General features: G+C 44.4%; 2 protein-coding genes across 6 annotated transcripts in view; both read right to left on the reverse strand.

The window, feature by feature from the left end:
• The window catches only part of fam49ba (family with sequence similarity 49 member Ba), a 22,614-nt gene extending 16,426 nt beyond the window's left edge, over nt 1–6,188 (reverse strand). Inside the window, exon 1 of the mRNA XM_048249103.1 lies at nt 6,083–6,188. The gene's annotated coding sequence lies outside the window, so the exon portion shown is untranslated. The remainder of the gene's footprint in view (nt 1–6,082) is intronic.
• A 265-nt stretch (nt 6,189–6,453) lies between these two features.
• asap1a (ArfGAP with SH3 domain, ankyrin repeat and PH domain 1a) overlaps nt 6,454–24,000 on the reverse strand; it is a 38,527-nt gene continuing 20,980 nt past the window's right edge. The window contains exons 7-32 of one of the 5 annotated variants that reach the window (XM_048250233.1): nt 22,610–22,659; nt 22,305–22,434; nt 21,681–21,766; nt 20,796–20,871; nt 20,536–20,622; nt 18,978–18,986; nt 18,458–18,558; nt 18,095–18,164; nt 16,449–16,536; nt 15,704–15,752; nt 15,223–15,386; nt 14,864–14,997; nt 14,662–14,753; nt 14,376–14,562; nt 13,549–13,634; nt 13,198–13,313; nt 12,958–13,025; nt 12,645–12,752; nt 12,274–12,499; nt 11,256–11,420; nt 10,646–10,712; nt 10,434–10,498; nt 9,986–10,217; nt 9,542–9,899; nt 9,012–9,134; nt 6,454–8,805 (exon numbers count right to left, since the gene is read on the reverse strand). In XM_048250233.1, the coding sequence (XP_048106190.1) occupies nt 8,731–8,805; nt 9,012–9,134; nt 9,542–9,899; nt 9,986–10,217; nt 10,434–10,498; nt 10,646–10,712; nt 11,256–11,420; nt 12,274–12,499; nt 12,645–12,752; nt 12,958–13,025; nt 13,198–13,313; nt 13,549–13,634; nt 14,376–14,562; nt 14,662–14,753; nt 14,864–14,997; nt 15,223–15,386; nt 15,704–15,752; nt 16,449–16,536; nt 18,095–18,164; nt 18,458–18,558; nt 18,978–18,986; nt 20,536–20,622; nt 20,796–20,871; nt 21,681–21,766; nt 22,305–22,434; nt 22,610–22,659 (3,012 nt within the window). In that variant the 3' untranslated portion in view covers nt 6,454–8,730. Of the gene's footprint in view, nt 8,806–9,011; nt 9,135–9,541; nt 9,900–9,930; nt 10,218–10,433; nt 10,499–10,645; nt 10,713–11,255; nt 11,421–12,273; nt 12,500–12,644; nt 12,753–12,957; nt 13,026–13,197; nt 13,314–13,548; nt 13,635–14,354; nt 14,563–14,661; nt 14,754–14,863; nt 14,998–15,222; nt 15,387–15,703; nt 15,753–16,448; nt 16,537–18,094; nt 18,165–18,457; nt 18,559–18,977; nt 18,987–20,535; nt 20,623–20,795; nt 20,872–21,680; nt 21,767–22,304; nt 22,435–22,609; nt 22,660–24,000 lie in introns of all 5 variants that reach the window. The other 4 variants (XM_048250251.1, XM_048250213.1, XM_048250223.1 and 1 more) reach the window with 4 other exon arrangements.

Genomic DNA, 24,000 nt, shown 5'->3' on the forward strand with positions numbered 1-24,000 from the left:
TCAGCTGTACCGCTGCCCCCTTGCACTGGTAGCTCCTTATTATGCCTAATATCGATATTTTTACTAAAATATGAAATTCCACAATTCAGATTCTAAACGGACTCATCTGGCAATTTGAGTTTTAGCTTTTTACCTTTTTGTTCTTCCTCATTTACACAAATGTCATGATGTATTGTAGATTAATTTTTGCAATGAATTGAGTATGGCAGAATTGCTGTATCGTAATATTATCGTTCTGAGCTACACCAGGCGCGTAACTGAAGCGTTCCGTTCGCGTTGTGTCTGCTGCAACAATTAGCTTCCATTATAATCAATGGAAGTAGCTACACCAGACGTGACACTGGGGCGTACGTTCGAAAAAAATAGACCATTCATCTAAAATGGATTTTACGCGTCGCGACCGGAACGCTTCAGTTAAGCGCCTGGTGTAGCTCATACCTAGTGTTGTGACAGTATTGATTCACAGGAGGAGGATTTTGGGATGATGTTCACTTGGTTATGGTCTAAATTCTGGGTTATGATACAACTAAAGTGTTGTATTGTGAATATGACAGGAAATATTGTGTCAAGAGAAGATAGATAGTTGTCCAAAATCTTGTTAGCTGCTTGTAAAAAAAAGACATTAGCAAAAGTTGGTACAAACCAGACCCACCAACATGAGATGAATGGCTTAGCATAGTGACATGTATGTAATGGCACAGTTGTCTCACAGGATAAGAGTTCAAGAGGATTAAAGCTGCAGTTGGCAAGATTTTTTTGATCATATTCACTGAAACCGACACTATGCACCAACAGAAGAACATAAATCAGCCCGTTTTAGAAAAAAAAAACGCACTTCTACTCCACCTAGAGCCTGTTATTTGTTTTGCAAAAATCCACAGCTCCCGGTTCTTCTGGTCCAATCAGAGCAGGGCTGTGTGAGATCTGACTGTCAATCACAGTCTGGTGCACACTGACGAGCACAAACTGGATGAAAGGGTGCTTGGTGGTAGTGGGGGAGGGCCATGAGAGTTGTAAACATTAAACATTTTGGCTAAGTCCCCTCAATCTGTCAGACTTGCCAACTGCAGCTTTAAAGTAAAGAGACATGGGGGAACAATGTTTACATGTCAACAACAATATGAGGACTGAATGGACAAGCAATTCAGATCGTTCATGGGTTGATATTTTTTCTGTATATGTGAGATAAAAATTAATTGTTAAAAAAAGGTTCAAGAGTTTGAATTGAAGAAAGAATCACAAATCACAAAGTGTTTTACTCTAATTTGACAAGGATGTCTGACATTTGTATGATATCAGACATCAAAACGCCTTCAACTTACACACCTTAGTAGTCAACAAATGAATGGTGAGGTTTGTTTGTTTTACTTTGCAAGTATTTGTTCACATTTACTTTGCAAGTATCTTATACAAAAGCCACATTATCATAGCTCCATCAATCAGTTAACCTGTGGAACACTAATCAAAACATTTGTTTTCTGAGTGCACGAATGATTACTTCATTCAACCGTAATCTACAGCATAACGGTGACATCTTGTGGTTGATAAAGGGACTGCAAACTTGATGCTTATCTTGTGTATAGTTGACGTTTACCCACCTTAAAGAGCGAACACTGACTACAAGAGTTCAAATGATGTAATTGTCAACCCACAGCCTGACCTTAACCTGGCCCCTAACCACACGCACCAGATGATTGGATTTCCCCATTCTAAGCCCCATATACAATGATGCTTCAGCGATTGCTAATCAAATGTTCTGTCAAAACTTTCATGTCAAAAAATGTCAAATGAAGGTCTTTCCATGGTATATATGGGTAATCCCATGCAGTTCTGGAATCTAGGCCTACACGGCGGCTTCAAATCCCAGCTCTAATGCCAACATTTCCAACTTCATCAATGTGCCTAAAGGCAACAGCAGTAAACCACTTTAATTATATTTTTAAATAATAAAAAACAGAGAGTTGCAATGCAGTAATTGAGCAGAAGGCTATTCGGTGTGATCAATTACATGTTCCTATTGTTAAAACAAGATTTAATTGTGTAAATTGTTCCCAAAATTATCATGTATTCATTAGTTATAGTATGTTTTATCATAATACTACACTCATGCTATGTGTATGTAAGTGTGTGTGTGTGTGTTTGGGGTATGCTTGTGTGCTAGTTTATGAATTGGGGGAGGGGGTTATGTGTGTTTGTGTGTGTGTATGGTGTAATGGTGTGTGTGTGTAAGTGTGTGTGTGTGTGGGGTGGAAGGCTATACCTGTGTGTGCTTGTGTGTGTGTGTGTGTGTGTGGGGGTGCCTATGTGTGTGTGAGTGAGTGAGTACCGTGTGAGTGTCACCATCACCTACCTACAGTAGTCTACACCACCATCTACAAGCTGATGGGTGTACAGACACTAGATGCACATGTACAAATTCATTTATTTCATGGCCCCCCATGGACAGAATTTCACGAAACTTGGCATGCCCCCAGAGGCTTTTAGCGTGACCATACGTATCAAATTTGGGGCTTTTCAGAACATGTCAGCCGAAGATATAGACAGAATTCTGTGACTTTGCATTTTAACCTGAGAATATTTCCTATACTTGAAATGAAATACACTAAATCCAGTGTCCTACCATGGTACTTTCTTTTAGAAATCATTTCCATTTTTGGGATTAATGCCATTGAGGGAGGGGGAAAAAAACTGCATTTTAAGGTAACGGAGTTACATAACCGCATATTTTAAAAGTATCCTAAAACCCCTTTAGATATATTTTATCTTCATTATTATTTTTATGTCAAAACTATATCAAGGGAAATGTGTGCAACATAAAACAAGAATAGAATAAGAAAAAAGTTGGCAATATCTTTCACAATTGCTTTCAGATAAAAGATTTTTCAAGAGCACAAATCTATACTGCCTGACACTCTACTTGTCATTATCTTCAGAATGCTGTAACCTTTGATCTAGGGCACATGGAAACAAACTTTAACCTGTTTTGTAAACCTTAAGTGATTGGTAATCATACCAGATGTGTTTTGTAGAGATGTTTAAAGTTTTATTTTTTACCCTAGATGTTAACATGCGCGTAATCTTTCCCATAACCTACCTTTCTGATTACTTAGGGAGTAAATTGATTACTTACTATCAATACAGCATACATGTTCTGAAGGACTCATGCATGTATCTAGATACATAGGCTACAATTATGCATCTAAACAGAACATTGGATAGCCTATCAAAACCATAAAATCACTCTATACTCTAAATGAAGAGAATCAGTTCCTCAATGCAACTAGATATCACCAAGGTGTCTGGAGATTTGGTCTGCTATTCTTAGTCAAGCAGTTACTCCCTTGAAACCATTGGATTTGCATGAACAACTGAAATGCTTTTACTTGGCACATTTTGCCCTCATTCTTATCACTGTCAGGGAATTAATCAGGGAATTAATCCAGATGTCACAGCTGACCGAAGGAACTGAAACTGTGCATCCCCACATTGCTAAAAAAGCCCATTTCCTCTTGAGACAATGTGTTGACCTTCAGCCCACAGCTCAGAGGTTTCTTACCGTACAAGTATGTCAAAATTACTTTTTCACCTATTCTTAATTTGTTCACAACATTCAGCAAACAGGAAGCAACTGTGTGCAAAATAGTGCTCAGACATCTAATGTGATAAAGTGTGAACATCAGCCTACTTTCACTTAAATAGAATGTCTCGTTTCACTTTCACAAGTGTAACCTCTTCAATAGCTGCAGTCCAGCGCTTAACGGCTGGCGCTGCTGAGAAACTGCAAGGAAGAATGCCACAAGCAAGAACAAGGTGGACTGATGTCAGTCTCAACCATGAGACTTGTATGAACACGCTCCCTCTGGCATGACCATACAAGTGGGAGAACTCACAAAGTTCCCTCTCTTTTTCGTTCTCTCTTCCACACACACACACACACACACACACACACACACACACACACACACACAGCGGTGCTCCTTCTGTTGCACATGCTGCAGTTCATTTAGTGTAGGTTGGCTAAAGCCGCTTTACCACCATCAAAACATACCAAACACACCAAAGCTAGACATGGTTTTGCTGCAGTTGTTATTTTTAACAACGTCTTGGTACTGTTTTAGTGTGGGGGTTACTGAGCACAGAGAGTACACCAAAGCTTGGGGAGGTTCTAGCCCACAGTTATAAAGTAAATGTGTGTGTGTGTGTGTGTGTGTGTGTGTGTGTGTGTGTGTGTGTGTGTGTGTGTGTGTGTGTGTGTGTGTGTGTGTGCTCTGTCTGAGAGAGCAGAATCTTGCTTGAGATGCACCACCTTATGTCAGGAAGCATAAACTAACACCTCACCATATGGTGCCATACCTTACCTTGGCTCTCTGAGTAGATTATTCCTCACAGAGGCAAAATCTCAAAAGTCAATACCTTCATAAAATAAATCTAACCTTTCAAAGCATAGGGACAGCTCATTTCTTTTGTACCATTGAAGCCAATTGTATCTATAATCAAGGTCTACAAGCACCATGACCGTGTTGACATGTACACCACTCTACATGTGAATGATTTAATGAAATGCTGATGATGCATGCAAACACATCCCTGCCAGTAATGGAGTAAACAGAGGGAAGGACCAGAAAATCCTGGCCACGGACAGTGGCAGTGTAGAAATGTCATCAGTGCGGTGGACTTGGTGTCTCAAAACTATCCTTGCCCGAAAGTGTCAGCCAACACCGAAACAGTAAACAACCCCCTTCCCACACATACACACAGACACACACAAAAACACATCTGGGTGCTCTCGGCTGCTGATTACAGGCTGGTTTCAATGATCTGTCAAGATCCAGTGTCAAGCTTGATTCTTGAATGTGATCTTTCTGAAGATGGAATATGAGCTCCTATATTGCGCTGTCAACGACAGAATCACTGAACACAAACTCACACATCAAATTCCACTAATATGAAATTATGAAATGAAGTTTTACCTATATCCATGCTCAAAAACTTGTGGGTCAATATTGCATAGAATAAAAAGTACAGAGCCTGCACAAGCAAGTTGCAACATACCATGCCGGCCAGTGTTTTACTTCCTATATTGAAAGAAAGAGTGAACATGTCTTTCGTTTTCTAATTAAGGCAAGGGAAATGGTGCACAATTAAAAGATAGTTTAAACACAAAAGCAAGAGTAAATAGGCCCCTTGTGACCCAAAGACAATATTAGACACCCTATAGTGTGCTCTGCTGCAAAGACACACCATCAAAATCAGGTATCGCCCTAAAGAATTGTCTATGTCTGATTAAAAGATTTCCCATCCAAATGTTCAATAGTGAAAAACATCAACATGCTTCTCAGAATGCAGATTCTATTTTGTTTGCGGAATAGTTCATAAAAACAAAGCTATACTATGTGTACTAGCCTACATAGGACACATGTCTACAGGCAGAAGTCTACTAATCAAAACATTTTCATATTTAATTGATTGACCTACATATCATCAAACAAAACCTACACTCGTCTAATGGCAGTGACGATTACCACGTATAATGTTAATGGAAGAATAAAATGCCTGTTTTGAATAAACAAAATCAGGAAGTGGCATGATCTGTCTTGACAGAGGAAGTTTGAATTTGCAGCCATTTCGCACTGTTCTTTCCGCTCAGACGCGCTGACATTTGAACATCCAAACTTGTTTGTTTTTTGTGTTTGGTGTTTTACATTTGTGCTACATACTGTAGCCTACACTTACCTACTTCGCCGACACACTCAACGTAGGCTACTGCTCTACCTAACCTGGGTGTTGTTCTAATAGCATTGCTTCTCTGCGTGACGAAAGGTTCTTTGAGCACAAATGTATTTATTTGCCTACTGCTAATAAGAATAAGAAAAACATTAATCATATCAATTACTTCAACATTTAAGATTGTTTTAAAGACACTTGACTACAACAGGAGGGGGGGGGGTCTACTTTCAGCTTGCACTGCCGTGCCGCTCTAACGCACCTCGAAAGGTGATGAACTTCAAATTCAACCAAAACGTAGGCATGTGCTATTAATAAATTACCCACTGATTAATCACGAGGAAGATGGAAACCTTACCGTCACTCGCGATGCAATGTTGACCTCGAAATGCAAACTCTAATAAGTTATAAACTGTAACTCAAAAAATCATTGTGGAGATGAGGCGTCTAGGTTCCGGGTTGGCCAATCATAAACGTGTACTGTCATTTGCTGTAGTCCTCCAGTGCTCGCAGTCTTTCTCGAAGAGGCAGTCCTTCACACTATAAAAGGAATTGATTTACAGATAGGAAGTGGTGTAATAACGCAGTTCTAGAAGCGCCAAAACGAATGTTAATCCCGTTCATTAGGCCTGCAAGTGCACGCGGTGTCTGGGTAGGCAACGTTAAGCCAGCAATTAAAATCCAACGCCCGTAGACAGTGAAATAATTTGTTAGCAAGGAAAACAGTGGTGCTTTCAACGTAAATTCTTTATTACTGTACTCAACCGAAATGCAATTTCCTTCTCGACTAAACATACAGTGCAGCAAACACAGAGACAAATCAAAGGAATGGGACTGCATGGAAATAAATCGTGCATCCTAATAAAACAATATAGGATTCATTCAGTTTCTTTCACAACAAAACATGTAAAACAATTCTAGCCACACAGACCATTGATTTCACTGTACTGGATCCAACATAACCTAAATGAATGACACATATTGAACAAAGGTTGATGTATCATCAGTCTCTGGTAGTGAAAAGCCTATGTCTTCTTTAAAACAATACTGGCACACGTTTGGTCCAATAATGGGCTCATTGTGAAGTTTTTTTTTTTTACACAATACAGGAATGGTACATCAGTGACAAATACACATTTTCAAAAGGTACTGTTTTATTAAGCAGAGCACCACAGTAGCTGATGGATCTAAAAACTTTTGTCATGTTGGTTCTTTTATTGTTACTGTTGTTTATGTGGTTTATACCCATTAGTTATAGAAATTGTGCTGGCAGCCTATTCAACAGAGTATTTTTTTATTTTATTTTTTCAACACTAAGAGGGTAGTACGTGTCTCCCTTTCTTACTGACCCACCAAATGCCTACACTTGAAATATCTTAAACATCAAACTGACTACAGGAAGCATTCTCCAATACACTGTCTCTTGTCACTACACCAACCACTTGTTATAGAACCTAAAGTGTGAGCCAGTCTCCCCGCCTGGTGCCACACTGAAAGGCAGCAGCGAGGTCATTCTCAGTCATCCTGAAACTTCTGTCACTCGCTGCTGCAATCTCAGACAAATAAAGCCAAACAAACAGGAATGCAAAAACAAATCTCACACCAAAATAGACAACTGTAAAAAAAATGTAACACAAAACATTCCACAGTATAGTTTGACCAGAGACCAAAATAAAATAAAAAAATAAAAAATAAACGTCCTGCACTGAACAAACGTGAGCGTGGGTACCTGCCTTGCATTGTGGGTACCTGCCTTGCATTGTGGATGCCGCACAATAAAACCACCCTATGCGTCAAGGGGTTTTGTGTTAGTTGTGGAAGGCCTACGGTCAAAACCAGTGAGCTTTCCAGTGTTTTTCAAGCATTACCATTAATGTCCAGAGGGTTAATGCTTGTTGTAACGAACCAAACAGAACCCCTTAGCAAGAAACATAGAGCCATCCCCAGGGACACGTTATGACATCAGTTTGGCGGGTTTGCGAAAATGGATGCAGGGAGATCAGAGCAGTACGGGCTGCCAAATGATCACAATGATCAACACTGAGGTCAGCAATGAAGCTGAAGCACCATCGACCACACAGTAAAATCCACTACAGTGAGGGAATGGTCATCTGAATACTACCAAGCAAGCAACGAAGCCAGATAAGCTTTGAGTGGTTCATGTTATTTTATCACATGTTTAGAGGATATGAGTTATGAGATGTTAAAGAGATTAAAAATCCAATATAATAGTTAATTTTCTTCCCTGGTCAGCATGCCACTATAATTACATGTGGGAATTTTGAAGCACTTTGATAATACATTTTATTTTTATATATATATTTATATTCATTTTAATTTAATTCAATCTTAATGGCCCTATGTGAACTTTCTTAGGATTACTTGAGACAATATTTTAAACCACAGAACTGAAAGGAGCAGACATCCCAGCTTGCACAGCTGGTTAGCTGTGGTATACTGTAGAGCTACACAGTAGTGGATGTGCATGGGTACATAAATATACTAACATGTGTGCATATCTTATGTACATGTACACAAGTTTGAAATGGACATACGTATCGCTTCTATATGTATACACACATACGTACATACAGTTTACAGCATACACTGAAAAATGTTAAGTGCTAGATTCCGATGGATAGCTACCGCAAACCCTGTTTTGGCAGCATGCCGGGTCGCTATGGCTACGGTAATACTGGTAGGCAGGATAACAGTTTTCATTTATTAATTTTAACAACACATACTTGGTATACATATTTAAACCCTTTTCAGGTGCAGGGAGGCTGGACTGACACCTTGGATGAGTCTCAGGCTCTTGAAGACTTGGTTTGGGTTCCAGCAGCTATGTACAGAGGCTATGCCCACAGTTCCAGTGGGAGGCCAATGAGAGGGCTTGTGCTAGTGAGAGAGAGAAAGAGAGAGAGAGAGAGAGAGAGAGAGAGAGAGAGAGAGAGAGAGAGAGAGAGAGAGAGAAAGAGAGAGGCCTCACACTGTTCGGTCACACTGTCAGTCAGACAGAATGTGCACAAAGGACATGGGGAATACCCCTTTCCGCTCGGGTTGGCCTTCTACGTGTCCAATCTGGAAGAATGAGCGAAAGAGTGAAAAAGGGAAAGAAAGAAAAGAAGAAACAAAGGAAGGAAGAAAGAAAGAAAGAAAGAAAGAAAGAAAGGAAGGAGAGGGTTAAAAATGGATAAAGAGGTAACTGACAATAGTTAAGTGGACTTTTAGCTTCCATTCTGGTGCAAGCACTGAGAAGCGAAACCTGAAATGGCGGCTGTACTCACCCACCACTCCTGATCCTCCTCTCCAGTCACCACTATGACCTCTCCCTCTGCAAAGGTCAACTCATCATCGTTATCCGCCTGGCAGTCGTAGATGGTCTTCACCCGCTTGACTTTGGTCTTGACCTGGAGGAATGTAAAGACAGAGCCACACTCAGTCCACAACTGGGCCGGAACTGTACCGAGTATCTACAGTTTGTTGCTTGCGCACAGGGCCCTTGCCCATTCTGATGTTAATGCAGGGTTATTATACTTCAGAATTATCCAAAACTTTGGAAACTTATATTATAATATTATTATTATATTACGATATTGCAGTGGGAGACACAAAGGTTTTGCATTTGTACTCAACATCCTGCATATTTTCAACATAGTGTCCAAAAAGGCCCTTTCTGAACTAAGCACAAGAAGAATATACATATAAAGACAGACAAATACTTTTTCAACAATGCACCCATTCAGACCACGGGTCTTTTTCCTCAACTGCATAGTAAGTGAAAAGGAAATGGTGTGGACTGGAACCTGTCACCCACCGTGCTGAGCTTGCGTGGCAGCGGCACTGGCATCTCCACTGTCCCTGCAGGTGCTCCATTGGTGTCCTCGCTGGCCTGCCTGGGAGAGAACTCCTCCTGCTGGCCGGAGGACTGTGCTTCTGCTGTGTGCTGCTGCTGCTGCTGCTGCCTGGGTGTCGGTGTGGTCGCGGCGGCTTCCTCGTGCTGGGCTTGCCTGGCTGCGGGGGTCTCTGAGGGCGAGGGTCTCGGAGGCATGTCAGCCAGCTGGGGCTTGGGCGGGAGGTCCTTGAGCTGCGGTTTCGGGGGAAGGTCGGACAGCTGTGGTTTTGGGGGCAGGTCTGAGAGCTGGGGCTTGGGAGGGAGGTCTGAGAGCTGGGGGCTTGGTTTCGGGGAAGGTCGGACAGCTGTGGTTTTGGGGGCAGGTCTGAGAGCTGGGGCTTGGGAGGGAGGTCTGAGAGCTGGGGCTTCGGTGGGAGGTCCAACACATGGGGTTTAGGGTGCAGCTCCCCTGGCTGGGGTCTTTCAGCAGGCTGGGGCCTCTCTGCAGGCGGATGTCTCTCTGCAGGCTGAGGTCTCTCGGCCGGCTGTGAGCCTCTGCTCTCCACAGACTGCAGTGGCTTCTGAAGGACCTCGGGGCCCGGGCCTCCTGGCTTGTCCACTGAGGGGAGGTGGATCGTGTCGATCTTCCGCAACGCCACTGAAAGAGAGAGCGTTATGAATAAAGACAATGATTATGTTCTGCATTTCGGTACTCATATAGTACCCCTCTTTACCCATTTTTACAAGGTAGTTAGAAAAATACAAGTCAGGCTGATATGCTATGGCTTAAGGAGCCTTGTCTGGGTTTCTGGGGACTACTTTTTTGTGTTGCATATATCTTTTCAGTTACTGTAAAACCATTGAACTAGCTCACCTTTCTGAGGTAGTTTAGGTAAAACCCTTGGACCAAGTGTGGATTTTGTGTTGCTGGATGTAGTGCTAAAAGAAGAAGGAAGCAAAAATAAAACAAAAAAACAATCACAATGAAAGTCGTCTGCAGAGCCGGCAGACTGCGAGGAAATGGTTTGTGTGACTCACTGTAAAAGCAGTAATAATCTACGTCTAACATGTGTGCAGCAAACATACCTCTGCTGCTGCTCAAACTTGTTAGCGGGTGAAGTCCTATTGGTGGGTGGAGGAGTGGACTCACTGCCTGTGAGTGCAAATGAGAGCGCGAAGGAGAAGAGGAAGTAAAGAAAAAATGAGAAGCGCAGTCGGGGTGAACTTCAGCACTACTTCTGTTTACATCGGCCACATGAGCACAACCAAGCAGAACAGAGGTTGCCGCCGTGTAACACTTCCTGTGTGAGAACTGCTCAACTCATGACAATAGCACTCACTACAAAGCATATAACATAAGTATATAACATAAGCACATAGAACTCAAAAAGACACAATATAAATAACCTAAACTTAAACATTTCTTTATGGTATCATTACATAATGTATTTAACACACAACAGCATTAAAATATAATGAACATGATTTCTTATTATTCTGTTGCACAATGCTTTTAATTAAACATACACTCTCCGTTTTGATTTTGTGAATGAAAACCTCCTCACAACAGCCTGTTATCTGCTATCAGCTGCAGAATCTAGACAACCACAGATTTCAACCTCTACCACTACTACCGTCCATTAGGACTGGATGAAAAGGCGGATGCGAGGAGTGGAGGTGTGAGGAGCAGGCCCACCTTTGCTCTGCTGCGGGCCGGCCAGCACAGGGCTGGGGGGGTCGGACTGCGTGCGCTTGTGCCCCGGGGGAGGGGGTGGGGCCCTCTTCTTGGACAGGGTGCCACTTCCTCCACCCGACGACTGGGAGCCCAGGGGCAGCGAGGTGGGGGGTCCGGAGGAGGGACCTGGAGCACAGGTAACAGGTGAGAAGCACGAAGGAGAGGAGAACATTGTTCATTTACGGGCCATTTACATTTAAACACTTCATGTACTTCCTGGGGGGGGGGAGGCAGATGAACCCATTTGGTGTTGCAAGAAGTCTTAAGCAAGAAGTGACCTGAACACAGTTCACTTATTTTCTTTTCTCAAAACATTACGGACAAAAAGCCCAAGCAAGGCCTGCATAGGTTCCAGTCTACAGTCATGTTTGTTGAATCCCAACTCCAGCCCTGAGGGGCACAGTCATCTTTTCTGTACGGTATGACTGCTGTTAGTGAAAGGGAAACAATACCAGGCCTGCAGCCTTAAATTCCAACAGTAGGTCTTGCCCAACCAGGCTAAGGTGGCAGCAGAGCATTTCTTTATGCAGGTGTGACTGGGAGGGGATCAGTCGGGGAGCTCAACATCTATTATGTACAACCTGTGTGTCCAGTTACGTTGCAGCAGATGAATCTCACACTGCCCTGAGGCTACGTACATACTGTGCATAGAAAACTGATTATAGAGTCATGCCCAGTCCAGCACAGCGTGCACATCTAAACACATCTCTTGCATGCTTTTGTCCTGCACGTGGGATTGTGCACAAAGTCTCTTTACAAGCACATCTAAACACACATATAAAGTCAAGCCAGTGATTCCTGCTGTGTTTTTTTGAAAGTGTGTGTTAATGTGTGTGGATTGATTCCAGGTTCAGAATATACTACTGTATTTTTGACAGTTTACACCAGATTCTTCTGTACTGTAATTACTAAATTACAACTGACAATTACTCAAACACATAAGTGAGAGATGTAAGGCAGTAGTCATGGCGACGGCTACCTTTACTTGAACTCCTGCCCACCAGGGTGGGTCCATCTGCGCCGGGAGAGGCCGGTGTGTCGGTGGAGGTGCTGTAGACGGGGTTGGCGAAGGCCCCGTAGGAGAGCCTCTGCTTGTCGCGGTGGCCCAGGGAGCCCGGCAGGGACAGCTTCTCCTGGGGGGACACGCTGGACGAGTGGCAGAAGCTCTGCGGCCGAGGAGACCGCTCCTTCTTCACCGGGCTGGGCTGTGGTGGCCACACAGGGAAACGCATTAGCACTTCATAACAGAATCATTACGAATCCTATGAATGCAGGATTATCGTTATTGCTACTAATACACGTTATTCTTTCAGAGAACGTATAACTCAGAGCGGTCGGTGGAAGTTGTACCTTGTCATCCAGGTCATCATCGCTCTCATCGATCTCCTCCAGACGCAGGTTCCACTCATATTCCACGTGAACATGCGGATTGAACTTGCCTGCAGCAGCCTCCATAAGCTAAAGAGATAAAAAGATACAGAAACAGAGAAAGAGAGAGAGAGAGAGAGACAATAACCTTCTTGAGAAACAACTGGTCAACAAAGCAATCCAACTGCAAGTCCAATCGAACCAAATGACTTCTATTGCTTTGTAAGTGGCTACGGAGAAAAAGAAGTGGACCCTTAAGGTCACTGATTACACTAAATGGTCAGAGAACACTCACTGGCTCTTCACACTGGGAGCTCTTCAGCCTCCTGGCTATGTCCATAGCAGTCTCTCCACTCTGGTTGGCTGCAATCAGACAGACATCACATGATTAGATCAAGACCAAGGCAACGGAATTGAACCGTACACAGTTCCCCTTTAGAGTAAACAATCACATAATCCTATACTGGGATAGGAGCAGGACACCTTGATGAGCCAGTGGCCAAAGATAGTTGATAAACATGCTGATTAAACTCACTAATGTCAATGGCTGGCTTGCTCCTGAGTAGCAGCTTGAGACATTCAGGTTTCTCATAAAGGCAGCAGTAGTGGAGAGCTGTGTTCCCACTGTCAGTCTGCCTGTCCAGAGTCCCACTGTAAACACAAGGACAAAACACCCAGCGTCATCTACACAAACCAATGACATAATAGCAGGCCACCTGTAGGCCCTCCAAGTTAGTAGGCAGTGTTATGGAAACACGTGACTTTTTCAGTGACCGTTTTCACCAAAGGTCACCCTGCTGGGCATGCAACATTCCAGCTGGAACCAGGCTTGCTATGTCACCCTTCAGAACTCTTTGTGTGGTGTGATAACTGTGAGCTGATGTACCTGTTCTGGACGAGGAAATCCACCAGGTGAAGAGACGTTTGGTCTGCTGTTCGGATAGCAAAGTGTAGAGCGGTTTCCCCAGGGTCCTGTCACAAACAACATTTTGCAGTTTAACACCTCAAAGCTGACACGTTAATTAGATTGAGCTCAAATACCGATTAAAGGTGACTGTCTTAAATCCTGCACCAGCATCACAGACTGAGCTCATCAGATAACCCATCATAAGACCCTTGACTGGATGAATCAACAATGTTCCAGTGTTGAATCCGTACAAAGGTATGTGCAATTATTCATACATTTAAGCTAAAACAACTATTTTACTCATCCTCACTATGTAAGACATGTATGTATCCTATTCGGTACACTGTGCAAGTGTTGTCTGCTTTAGAGCTGACGGATTGGGACACAGAGATAGCAATAATATGGTGAATATATGGCTGCCATCATCCTAATTTGGGGCAGCCGTGGCCTACTGGTTAGCACTCTGGACCTGTAACCGGAGGGTTGCCGGTTTGAACCCCAACCAGTAGGCACGGCTGAAGTGCCCTTGAGCAAGGCCCCTAACCCCTCACTGCTCCCCGAGCACCACTGTTGATGCAGGCAGCTCACTGCGCCGGGATTAGTGTGTGCTTCCCCTCACTGTGTGTACACTGTGTGCTGTGTGTGTTTCACTAATTCACGGATTGGGATAAATGCAGAGACCAAATTTCCCTCACGGGATCAAAAGAGTATATATACTATACTATACTCTACTATACTTAATTTGAGAAGCACTGAGCTCCTAAAGGACTATCAAAGCCCCATACCTGTGTGGAGCTCCTCCTCACCTGGCCTGCCTCTAGGAAGGGGTCAGTGAGCTCCACGCCGTCCGCGTACAGCTGGAGGAGGGCCAGCAGGTCCCGCGTCCGCACCGCCTCGTACAGGTCACCCTGTCGCGCTGTCGCAGTGGAGGCTGTGCGCCGCGCGAAACGGTGCTCCACGTACTTGGCGTTGATGTACTCCTTCCTCTCAGTCCTGCGGGCACAGGCCACAGAGCGCCGCTCAGTCACAGAGAGCGCTGCAGCGTACATTAGTGAGATTACTAAGAGTTATACTGTTGTCATGAATACTCACATGTCACTGGTTGGTGTGGGCTTTGGGGAAGGGCTGGGAAGATTCCCCTCCAGAATCTCATTAAAACTGCTATTCCCTACATTCTTGGCCAGCTGTGTGAAGAACAAGAGGCAAGGTCTACTATAGAAATACCTTAACATTTCCACAAAATATGTTTATAATCATATTCTAAAGGGCAGAGTCCTGCAGAGCAGTAGCTCACCAAGAGTTCTGAGGTCCCTAGTTTGTCCAGCTCCATGGACTGAATGCGGGAGATATGCACCCCCATCTCCCGGTGGATTCCGGAGCACTCAATGCAGGTCAGGATGCCCAAGTTTGTGGACAACCATTTGGGCTCTGAAAAGGACAAAAATGAGGACAGTGAATGAAGACAGGCCCATTCTACAGGGCATATAAGTGCTGCAGTACACTTTACTGACACAAGAGGGCGCATGAGGCTTTACTTGCATCTGTGTTGATAGACTTCCTGTCTTGCATCTTTTAAAGAAAGAGCAGGGAGAAAAAAGGAAAGAAAGAAAGAAAGAAAGAGTTAGAGAGAAACTTCAACTGAGAGAAACTGACCAGGAGCCCCACAGTCACAGCAGGCTTCATTGCCGGGCATGCGTAGTACGTCCTCTATGATGGCTTTGGTCAGGTCCTCCATGGTGTCCTCTCCGGTGCTCTGGCCACCCTGAAAGGCCATGTTCAGAGCCTCCTCCTTACTGTTGGTCAGCACAGAGATCCAGCTGCAAGAAACATACACACACACACACACACACACACACACACACACACACACACACACACACAGAACCACTGTGTAAAACAGATATGTACAAGCTATGTACAAGGCATGTACATGGTTTGCTTGAGTTTAATCAGTACATAAGGAATAAGCTAAATTGTCACTATAACACTAAAATTTGTAGTGCTGTTGGTGTAACATCGGGGAGGGGGGGAGACCAATATTTATGCCTAAAGATGAGTTTCCTTTAAACATGTTTTGAGGTAAATAATGAATGAACACAAACACAGACAGCCCAGTTATATCACTAGCACTTACATCACAAACTCCTGCTCATCCTCTGCCTGGAAGTGATATGTGCGGTTGTCTGTGAAGCAGGAACAGAAAAATCATTACGCTCAGTGCAACAACCAGGCCCGCCACAGACCGAGGATAACAAACCTCAAGGGGAACAGATACAGAGTGACAAAGAGAGAGAGAGAGACAGAGACAAAGAGAGAGAGAGAGAGAGAGAGAGAGAGAGACAGAGAGACAAAGGGAGACAAAGAGACAGAGAGGCAAAGAGGGATCTACTGGAGAATGCGGTTAGCACATCACCAGGAAGGAAAGCGGAAATGAAGATCCGCTTGTTACAGCCGCACCATTGCACAGTCCTCCTGCGCTTATGATGCCCTGCCGTCTCCCTCACCATTGCACAGTCCTCCTGCGGTTATGATGCCCTGCCGTCTCCCTCACCATTGCACAGTCCTCCTGCGGTTATGATGCCCTGCCGTCTCCCTCACCATTGCACAGTCCTCCTGCGCTTATGATGCCCTGCCGTCTCCCTCACCATTGCACAGTCCTCCTGCGGTTATGATGCCCTGCCGTCTCCCTCACCATTGCACAGTCCTCCTGCGCTTATGATGCCCTGCCGTCTCCCTCACCATTGCACAGTCCTCCTGCGGTTATGATGCCCTGCCGTCTCCCTCCACAGTCCCACGCGACCCCCACACACTCCTGCGTCCCGCCCCCACCTCCCCCCCCCCATCCTCCTCTGGCTGGGAGTGTGTACGTGTGCACTCACGAGAGATCAGGTCGAAGCACTTCTTGTCCTCCCCGCTGGGTTTGACCTGGCACGTCAGCAGGTTGAGCCGGACTGGCTGCCTGTTTGACTGAGCAGAGAGAGAGAGACAGAAGGTTCTATGAGAACTTTGGACAGAGACGGAACAGGAACTGAGAGGCTACCTGAACAGCACGGGAGATGTCTGTTCCGTGCGTAAGTGCTAGCCTGGGTTCCATTCCGAACTTAGTCCGTCCACAACTGAGGTCGGGAAGTTCGGTCTGGCATTGCTTCATTGTGGTGGAAGTATGCTCGCCCTATATCAGGCGGACCAATCAAATCAGGCTTTACGATGATGGACAGGTGAGCAACAGCGCCTGGTCTATCACATCATCTGAGCATGCTTAGATTAGGCTTATGTTTGAAACAAAAACGCTGTGGCTAGAAGGATACATGGCTTTTAAGACCCCATATTGAAAATTCATATTATTTAATGAGTTTGTATCACTGAAAACGATTATTTCTGAAAACTTGCCAAAGCCAAAGTTGAGATGTGGGAAAACTCGTGGTTTCACTTTCATCAAGGGAAAACAGCGCTGTTGCATTGCGACATGTTCCCTCGTTCATTTGAAATCTCTGATTGACCACCTGTTCGAGGGATTTGCGACAGCCTTTCCCAGCTGTTTAACATGTTTGTAGCATATCACTGTTCAACAGAATTATTTTAAAAACGGAGGGGATATAGGAGCAGAAGGATGGTTCGTGTGTTTTCTTCCTACACCTCACGGTAAGCTATTTTGTTGCTCTGATTGGTTAGGTCTATCCAATTGAGTGCAGAGGCATTCCCCCCCCTGTATCGGTTGAAACACGCCCCATAATTACGTCCCAATGGAGCAGTATCAGACTCATATTCTGACTAGAATTGAGTATGACTACGTCAGACTATGTAAGTGCCAGTGTGGTGCTAAAGATCGCTAAATGCTATGACGCATGTTGTTCCCATTCCCCAGAGGCAGGCTACAATGCTAATAACCATTCATTTGATTTCAGAAAAGGGCTACATGCTGTTCCTGCATCAGAATAGAGGTGTATCTAAGGTAATGGCACCTCATGCCTGTGTGAGTAATGCATGTGTTTCATCTGGAGTTATGGATGAAAGTGTATAATTATGTGTGTCTGAGTGTGCATTAGAGTATCATTTAGAAACTCTTTTGTTGTGCACACAAACTATAGAAAATTCTTTAAAAACTCTTTAAAAATTCTTTACAGAAAGGTCACTCTGACCTATTTATTTCATATAAATTCATGTCATAAATAGTCTCTTAGCGCCTCTGTCTAGCCAACCCAAATATGTGATGAATGCATATGGAATGTGTAGGTGTGGACCCATCAGTGCAAGGGAGGATTACAGTCTGATGATCCAAGGGGCCTCGGGCACTTGATTAAGCACAGGGTTTTGTTTTGGTATGTGCTGTGTGTTTTAACATACAAGGACTCTGGAAGAACACCTGGCATAATAAGCTGAGCATTTTGTCATGCACAGTAGAGCTATTTGTCTAATATTGAAAATGTTTATTTTTGTGTGAACATGTAAACATGTGTAATGTTTGGAGTGTGAAAGTGCGGGGGAGTGAGAAACAGGAGAGCTGGTGAGACGAGTGTGTGTTTACCGTGGCGTGGGAGATGGTGAGGATGCCGTTCTTCACAGAGCACTTTCTGCGCTGCCACACCTTACGCAGGCTGGGGAGAAAAACACATCAGGGCCTACCTCTTTCACTTTCTCTCTCTCTCTTTCTCGCTTCCTCTCTCTCTCTGCTGTTGTGAAGAAACCTGCCCATCATTTTTACATTTATATTTATTCCTCTGGCAGAGGCTTTTTTATCCAAAGCGATTTCAAATTGAGGTACAGAAAAATAAAGCTACATTATGTCAGGATCATTTTTTAAGGAAAACCCTGTGACTGTAGTCGCCTGTCCAGTGTATAACTGTATGGTATATTTGGAGGCTGTGAGTGGCGGCTGATGATGACCCACCCATCACTCTTCTTCAGCAGGTAGCCCTTCTTCTCACTGCCAAACTCCTTGTTGCCCTGTAGCTGGTGCATGCTGTAGCCACTCTGCTTGCTCTGGGAGTCCTGCACACACACACACACACACACACACACACACACACACACACACACACACACACACACACACACACACACACACACACACACACACACACACACACACACAGACACACACACACACACACACACACACACACACACACAAGTGCATGCACGCACGCACACACGCACACACCATTGACGACACATCAAATAAAGTCAGTGAATGAAGTTGACATTTAACAACATTGATTAAAAAGTGTTTTTCATTAATCCTTAAAATAATTCATCATGCCACTTTGATTAGCAAAGCTAGCAGTAGAAAAGCACAGGTAGCAGTAGGAATATCAACAGGAGAGCTGATTAAGAGCAGAGTTTTAATCAGCAGAGAGAGAGAGGGGTAGAGAGAGAGAGAGAGAGAGAGAGAGAGACTGGGCACTTACTCTCCTAGACTTCAGTCAGAGAAGGCATTTAAGAAGATGGAGAAAAAGAACAAAGACAGACAGACAGACAGAAGGAAAGAAGTAGCACAGAGTTAGAAATGCATATTGAGGCACTTTTGAGGTACGTCATGCAGAGAACTACTACTGCCCAAAGTGCATGCACTGCAAGACTCCACTGAAATAGAGCCCTGCAATTTAAAAAAAAATGAACAACCATTAACACACCAACAAGCAGGGAGCGGCTCAGAGGGTGCCTGCCTGAACAAATATGCTTTTCTGGTCTGTGAGAGTGTGCTGTGAGTGAATTTAAATTCAGGCACTGAAAGAGCAGTTTCCCAGTGCGGGGATTGAGTCTGGTCATGGTCTTAATTAGTCTTTCAGTCAGGGCGCTACATCTCCAATGAGTCAGAGTTGCTTTTAATCCTTGTCTAAGAAAAGGCCCCATGTTCAGAAACTCTAACATAACACCAAAGCAGAACAAAGACACAAACACAAACACACACACACACACACACACACACACACACACACACAACAAACACAACACACAAACACAAACACACACACACACACAAACACACAAACACACAAACACACAACACACACACACACACACACACACACACACACACACACACACACACACACAAACACAAACACACAAACACACACACACACACACACACACACACACACACACACACACACACAAAACACAAACACACACACACACACACACACACACACACACACACACACACACACACACACAAACACACACACAAACACACACACACACACACACAAACACACACACACACACACACACACACACACACAAACACAAACACACAAACACAAACACACACACACACACACACACACACACACACACACACACACACACAAACACAAACAAACACACACACACACACACAAACACACACACACACACACACACACACACACACACACACACACACACACACAAACACACACACACACACAAACACACACACACACACACACACACACACACACACACACACACACACACACAGTATTGCTGCTGATATCAAGGTATGTGTCAGTCTGTACACTCTTGGTATATATTCAGTGCTAGCAGTAACCATCATAAATGCATCTTGAACACCAAATACAGCTAGACAGTTCTAACCCTGTCCCTTATCCCTTCCCACCAGAGCCTCATGACTAAGGGCAGAGGTATGCCTCCTCCTACTCACTAATCTCTTTACATCAGGAGGTGAAAACACCACACCAGTTTACACCAGTGAGTTGGTTATGTGCTACCTTTTACTGCTAGTCAAATCCATTCTCTGTCAGACAGTTGTTCAACTTCCATGAGATGAAGAAAACAAATCTTTTGGCCTCAGACTAATTTTAAGGCTTACAGGCAGTGCATGTGAGCGTGATCTGATCTATGTGGAACTATTGGAACAGAAGGAGCTGCCCGCACACGAGATGAGCGGTGTGTGTAGTGGGAGCGCCTCTAGAAGCAGTGCTATGGCTGGGTCTGTTGGTGGTGTAGCGCAGCTACCTCTTTTTGGTCCAGCTGCAGAGACGACTTGAGAAGGTCCCTCAGAGCGGTCAGCTGCTTCTTCTCCTCGTCCTGAGTCTGCTTGATCTAACAGGGGTGGGGTGGGGGAGAGAACATCACTCAAGAGCGTGCCAGACCTCTGTGGCCGCTGTATGCATGACAGATGTGTTCACAGAGAACAGAACACTTCTGAGGGACCAGCTGTGTGGCCAGATCTAAAGAGAAATGCCTCGCATCACAGACGAGCTTACAAGACTCACATTGTAGAGGTCAGCAGCGAGCTTGTCGATGTATTGCTTCATCTTGTCAGCCGTTTTCAAACCGTCCTGAAAGAAACTGAGGTACACAGGTGCATAAAAATCATCAAATCATCAACGCTAAACTGAGTGACAAAACGTTATGTGCATGACAGACACACAAATAATGATGATTTCTCTACTAGACACAAAGACACATGTGTGTGTAAGGGATAATGTATAGAACGCTGGTCATTACTGGGAAAATAAGTCCCAACAGGGCGAACCGGACCCTGATGCGCAGCTGAGAAACAAATAGTTCGCATCAACACACGCTGAACTTGAATCAAACGTTCTTTAGAACACAGCTGATTAACCGTCTGCTTTCACTTTTGAATGAAGTTCCAGTCCTTGCGTAGTGATATGAAAGACGTATCAGAAGCACAAAACCCATTGCCATTGACAGCGGTAATTATATGTTTGCAGCGGTAATTACATGAATATATTTTACCGTAGAACTTTGGGAAATCCCATTCAATGGGAGCGTTCTACTTGCCTTGTAAAGAGCAGTGTAATAAATAAATATATATATTATATAATATATATTTTATAATATATAATATATATATATATTATATATTATAAATATATATATATATATATATATATATATATATATATATATATATATATATATATATATATATATATATGGGTGACGGTACCAGCTGAAGGTTTTTAAAAAAGAAAAAGATTTTTGGCTGCAGTAGCCACACAATTCGACTATAGGCATAAGTCCAGAAAAGCCTGTCTTTGATGGTCCCACACGGAGGAAACGATAGAGTTGGATAACATCCTGCCGTGCACTGACAGGAGAGGGGGGAAGGTAATGAGTGGAGTTGTACTCACTTGCACTGAGCGTGGTAGTACTTAATGAGGTTTTGAAGCAGGTCAACTCCCTTCTTAGTCTTGATCTCATTTACTTTGATCAGATACTGAAACATAAAGATGAACAACACAGATAGGAGAGATATATGAGAACAATCCCTCAGGCTCTTGGTTTCTGGCTCTGGCAATTTGTCCAAGTGACTCATTTTATAGTAGAAAGACACTGACATGCTCTCTGTGTGGTAATCTCTTTGTGGCATGCTGTGCAAAGACAACAAGGTAGCACTGAGCTTAACCTCTTTAGATTCATACACAGCCACGCACACACACACTCATAGACACAAACACACACACACACCCACACACCCACACACACACCCACACACCCACACACACACACACACACACACACAGAGATGTGCACAGTAACACACCACTCACCTCGCACACACACACACCTACACACACAGACACACACACACACACACACACACACACACAGAGAGATGTGCACACTCACACACCACCCACCTCGCACACACACACATCCACACACACACACAGAGAGATGTGCACACTCACACACCACCCACCTCGCACACACACACACACACACACACACACACACACACACACACTACCCACCTCGCACATCTGCAGCTGAAAGATGCGCCGCTCCTTCTCCATCTCCTCTGCGATCTCAGCGCCGGTGATCTCTGTCCGGATCATTCCGTGCTGCTTGGCGTGCTCCCTCTTCTCCTTCTCAATCTTTGTGCTGAAAGCGGAGACAAAGCAGAGACAAGGGAGCCACAGCTGAGACACTGCTACCGTACCAACCTCTCTCTCTCTCTCTCTCTCTCTCTCTCTCTCTCTCTCTCTCTCTCTCTCTCTCTCACACACGACACCAGAGAGCTACACATTTCATCACACTCAAGCACACGGCCACTTACAACTTGGTCTCATAGTCCTTCCAGGCTTTGTCAAAGGGCTTCTTTATGTCCTGCAGAGGGAAGCAAGTGACAATAAAAATGTGTGAGAGACTTAAATGTGTGAGAGACTATAAACTTAAATCAGGCCCCAGTTACAGACCACTTTTCTCATTACGCGCCCCACAACAGCCCCAGTTATTCCCTGTAAAAGGCCTCAGCCTCAGCCTCACACTCACAGTCACACTCCCATCCACAGTTCCAGTCCCACTCGCCTCTCGGCCAGTGCACTGCTGGCCTTTAGCGGTGAGTGCCTCAGGCTGCCCGCGGCCCGTACGGCATCATGAGCTTGTCTGCCGGTAAATGATTGATGGCCCTCTTAGTGCGCCGACTCGTTTAGAGAGGCCTCTCCTCCTGAGACACAGCTCATTTCCTGTGTCAATAACACGGCCGTCAGGAGACACGGCCGGGAACGGGAGGGTTTGTTGGGGGGGGTGGGTCACTGCTGAGTCAGTCCGGAGTGAACAGAAAGAGGTGGGCAGAGAAGAGATTCTCCTGGTCAGTGTGGTGTACTGTGTGTGTGTGTGTGTGTGTATGTAATAATGTGTTCAATATGTGTGACGATGTGTGTGTGTGTGTATTATGTGTTATGTATTATTATTGTAATGTGTGTAACCATGTGATATTATGTGTGGGTGTGTAATGTTAATAATGTGTATGTAATAATGTAATGTGTGGGTAATGTGTGTGTGTGTGTGTGTATAATGTGGTAATAATGGAATGTGTGTGTAATAATGACAATAATGTAATATGTGTGTGGGTTAATGTAATGTGTGTGTGTGTGAAAAAGTGTATGTGTGTAATATTGTATGTAATGTGTAGGTGTTATGTGTGTGTGTTTGTTTAACTGTTTGTGTGTTGTGTGTTTGTGTTTGTGCTTGTGTGTGTGTGTCTGTGTGTGTGTACATGCTTATTTGTGTACGTAGGAGTGTGTTTGTGTCTGAGTCTTGCGTGAGAGGGAGAGAGAAAGAGAGAGGGAGAGAGAAAGAGAGAGGGAGAGAGAGAGAGGGAGAGGGAGAGGGAGAGAGGCCTTGTGATGTAGGCTGCTGCAGAGCGGCATGCCGTCTCATCTATTTTGGAGGGGAATGGAGAGGCGGGGCAATGTCACACATCCGCACAATGATGCGGACAGACTGCTGACATCACCAGCCCTGTCAGCGCCGAGAGGCGCACGTGCTCTGAGATGCGAGGAGCCTGACTAATGCCAGGGCTCTGGGGAGGGAACGAGGGATCAAGAGATAAGAATGGAGAGAGAGAGAAAGAGAGAAAGATAAAAGGGTAGATGGAATAGAGCGAAGGAAGCAGATAGAGAAAGATACAGGGAGAGAAAGAAAGAGAGAGAAAGAGAGAGAAGG

This window comes from Alosa alosa, chromosome 1 (assembly GCF_017589495.1).
Source record: "Alosa alosa isolate M-15738 ecotype Scorff River chromosome 1, AALO_Geno_1.1, whole genome shotgun sequence".
In the NCBI taxonomy this organism is placed as follows: domain Eukaryota; kingdom Metazoa; phylum Chordata; class Actinopteri; order Clupeiformes; family Clupeidae; genus Alosa; species Alosa alosa.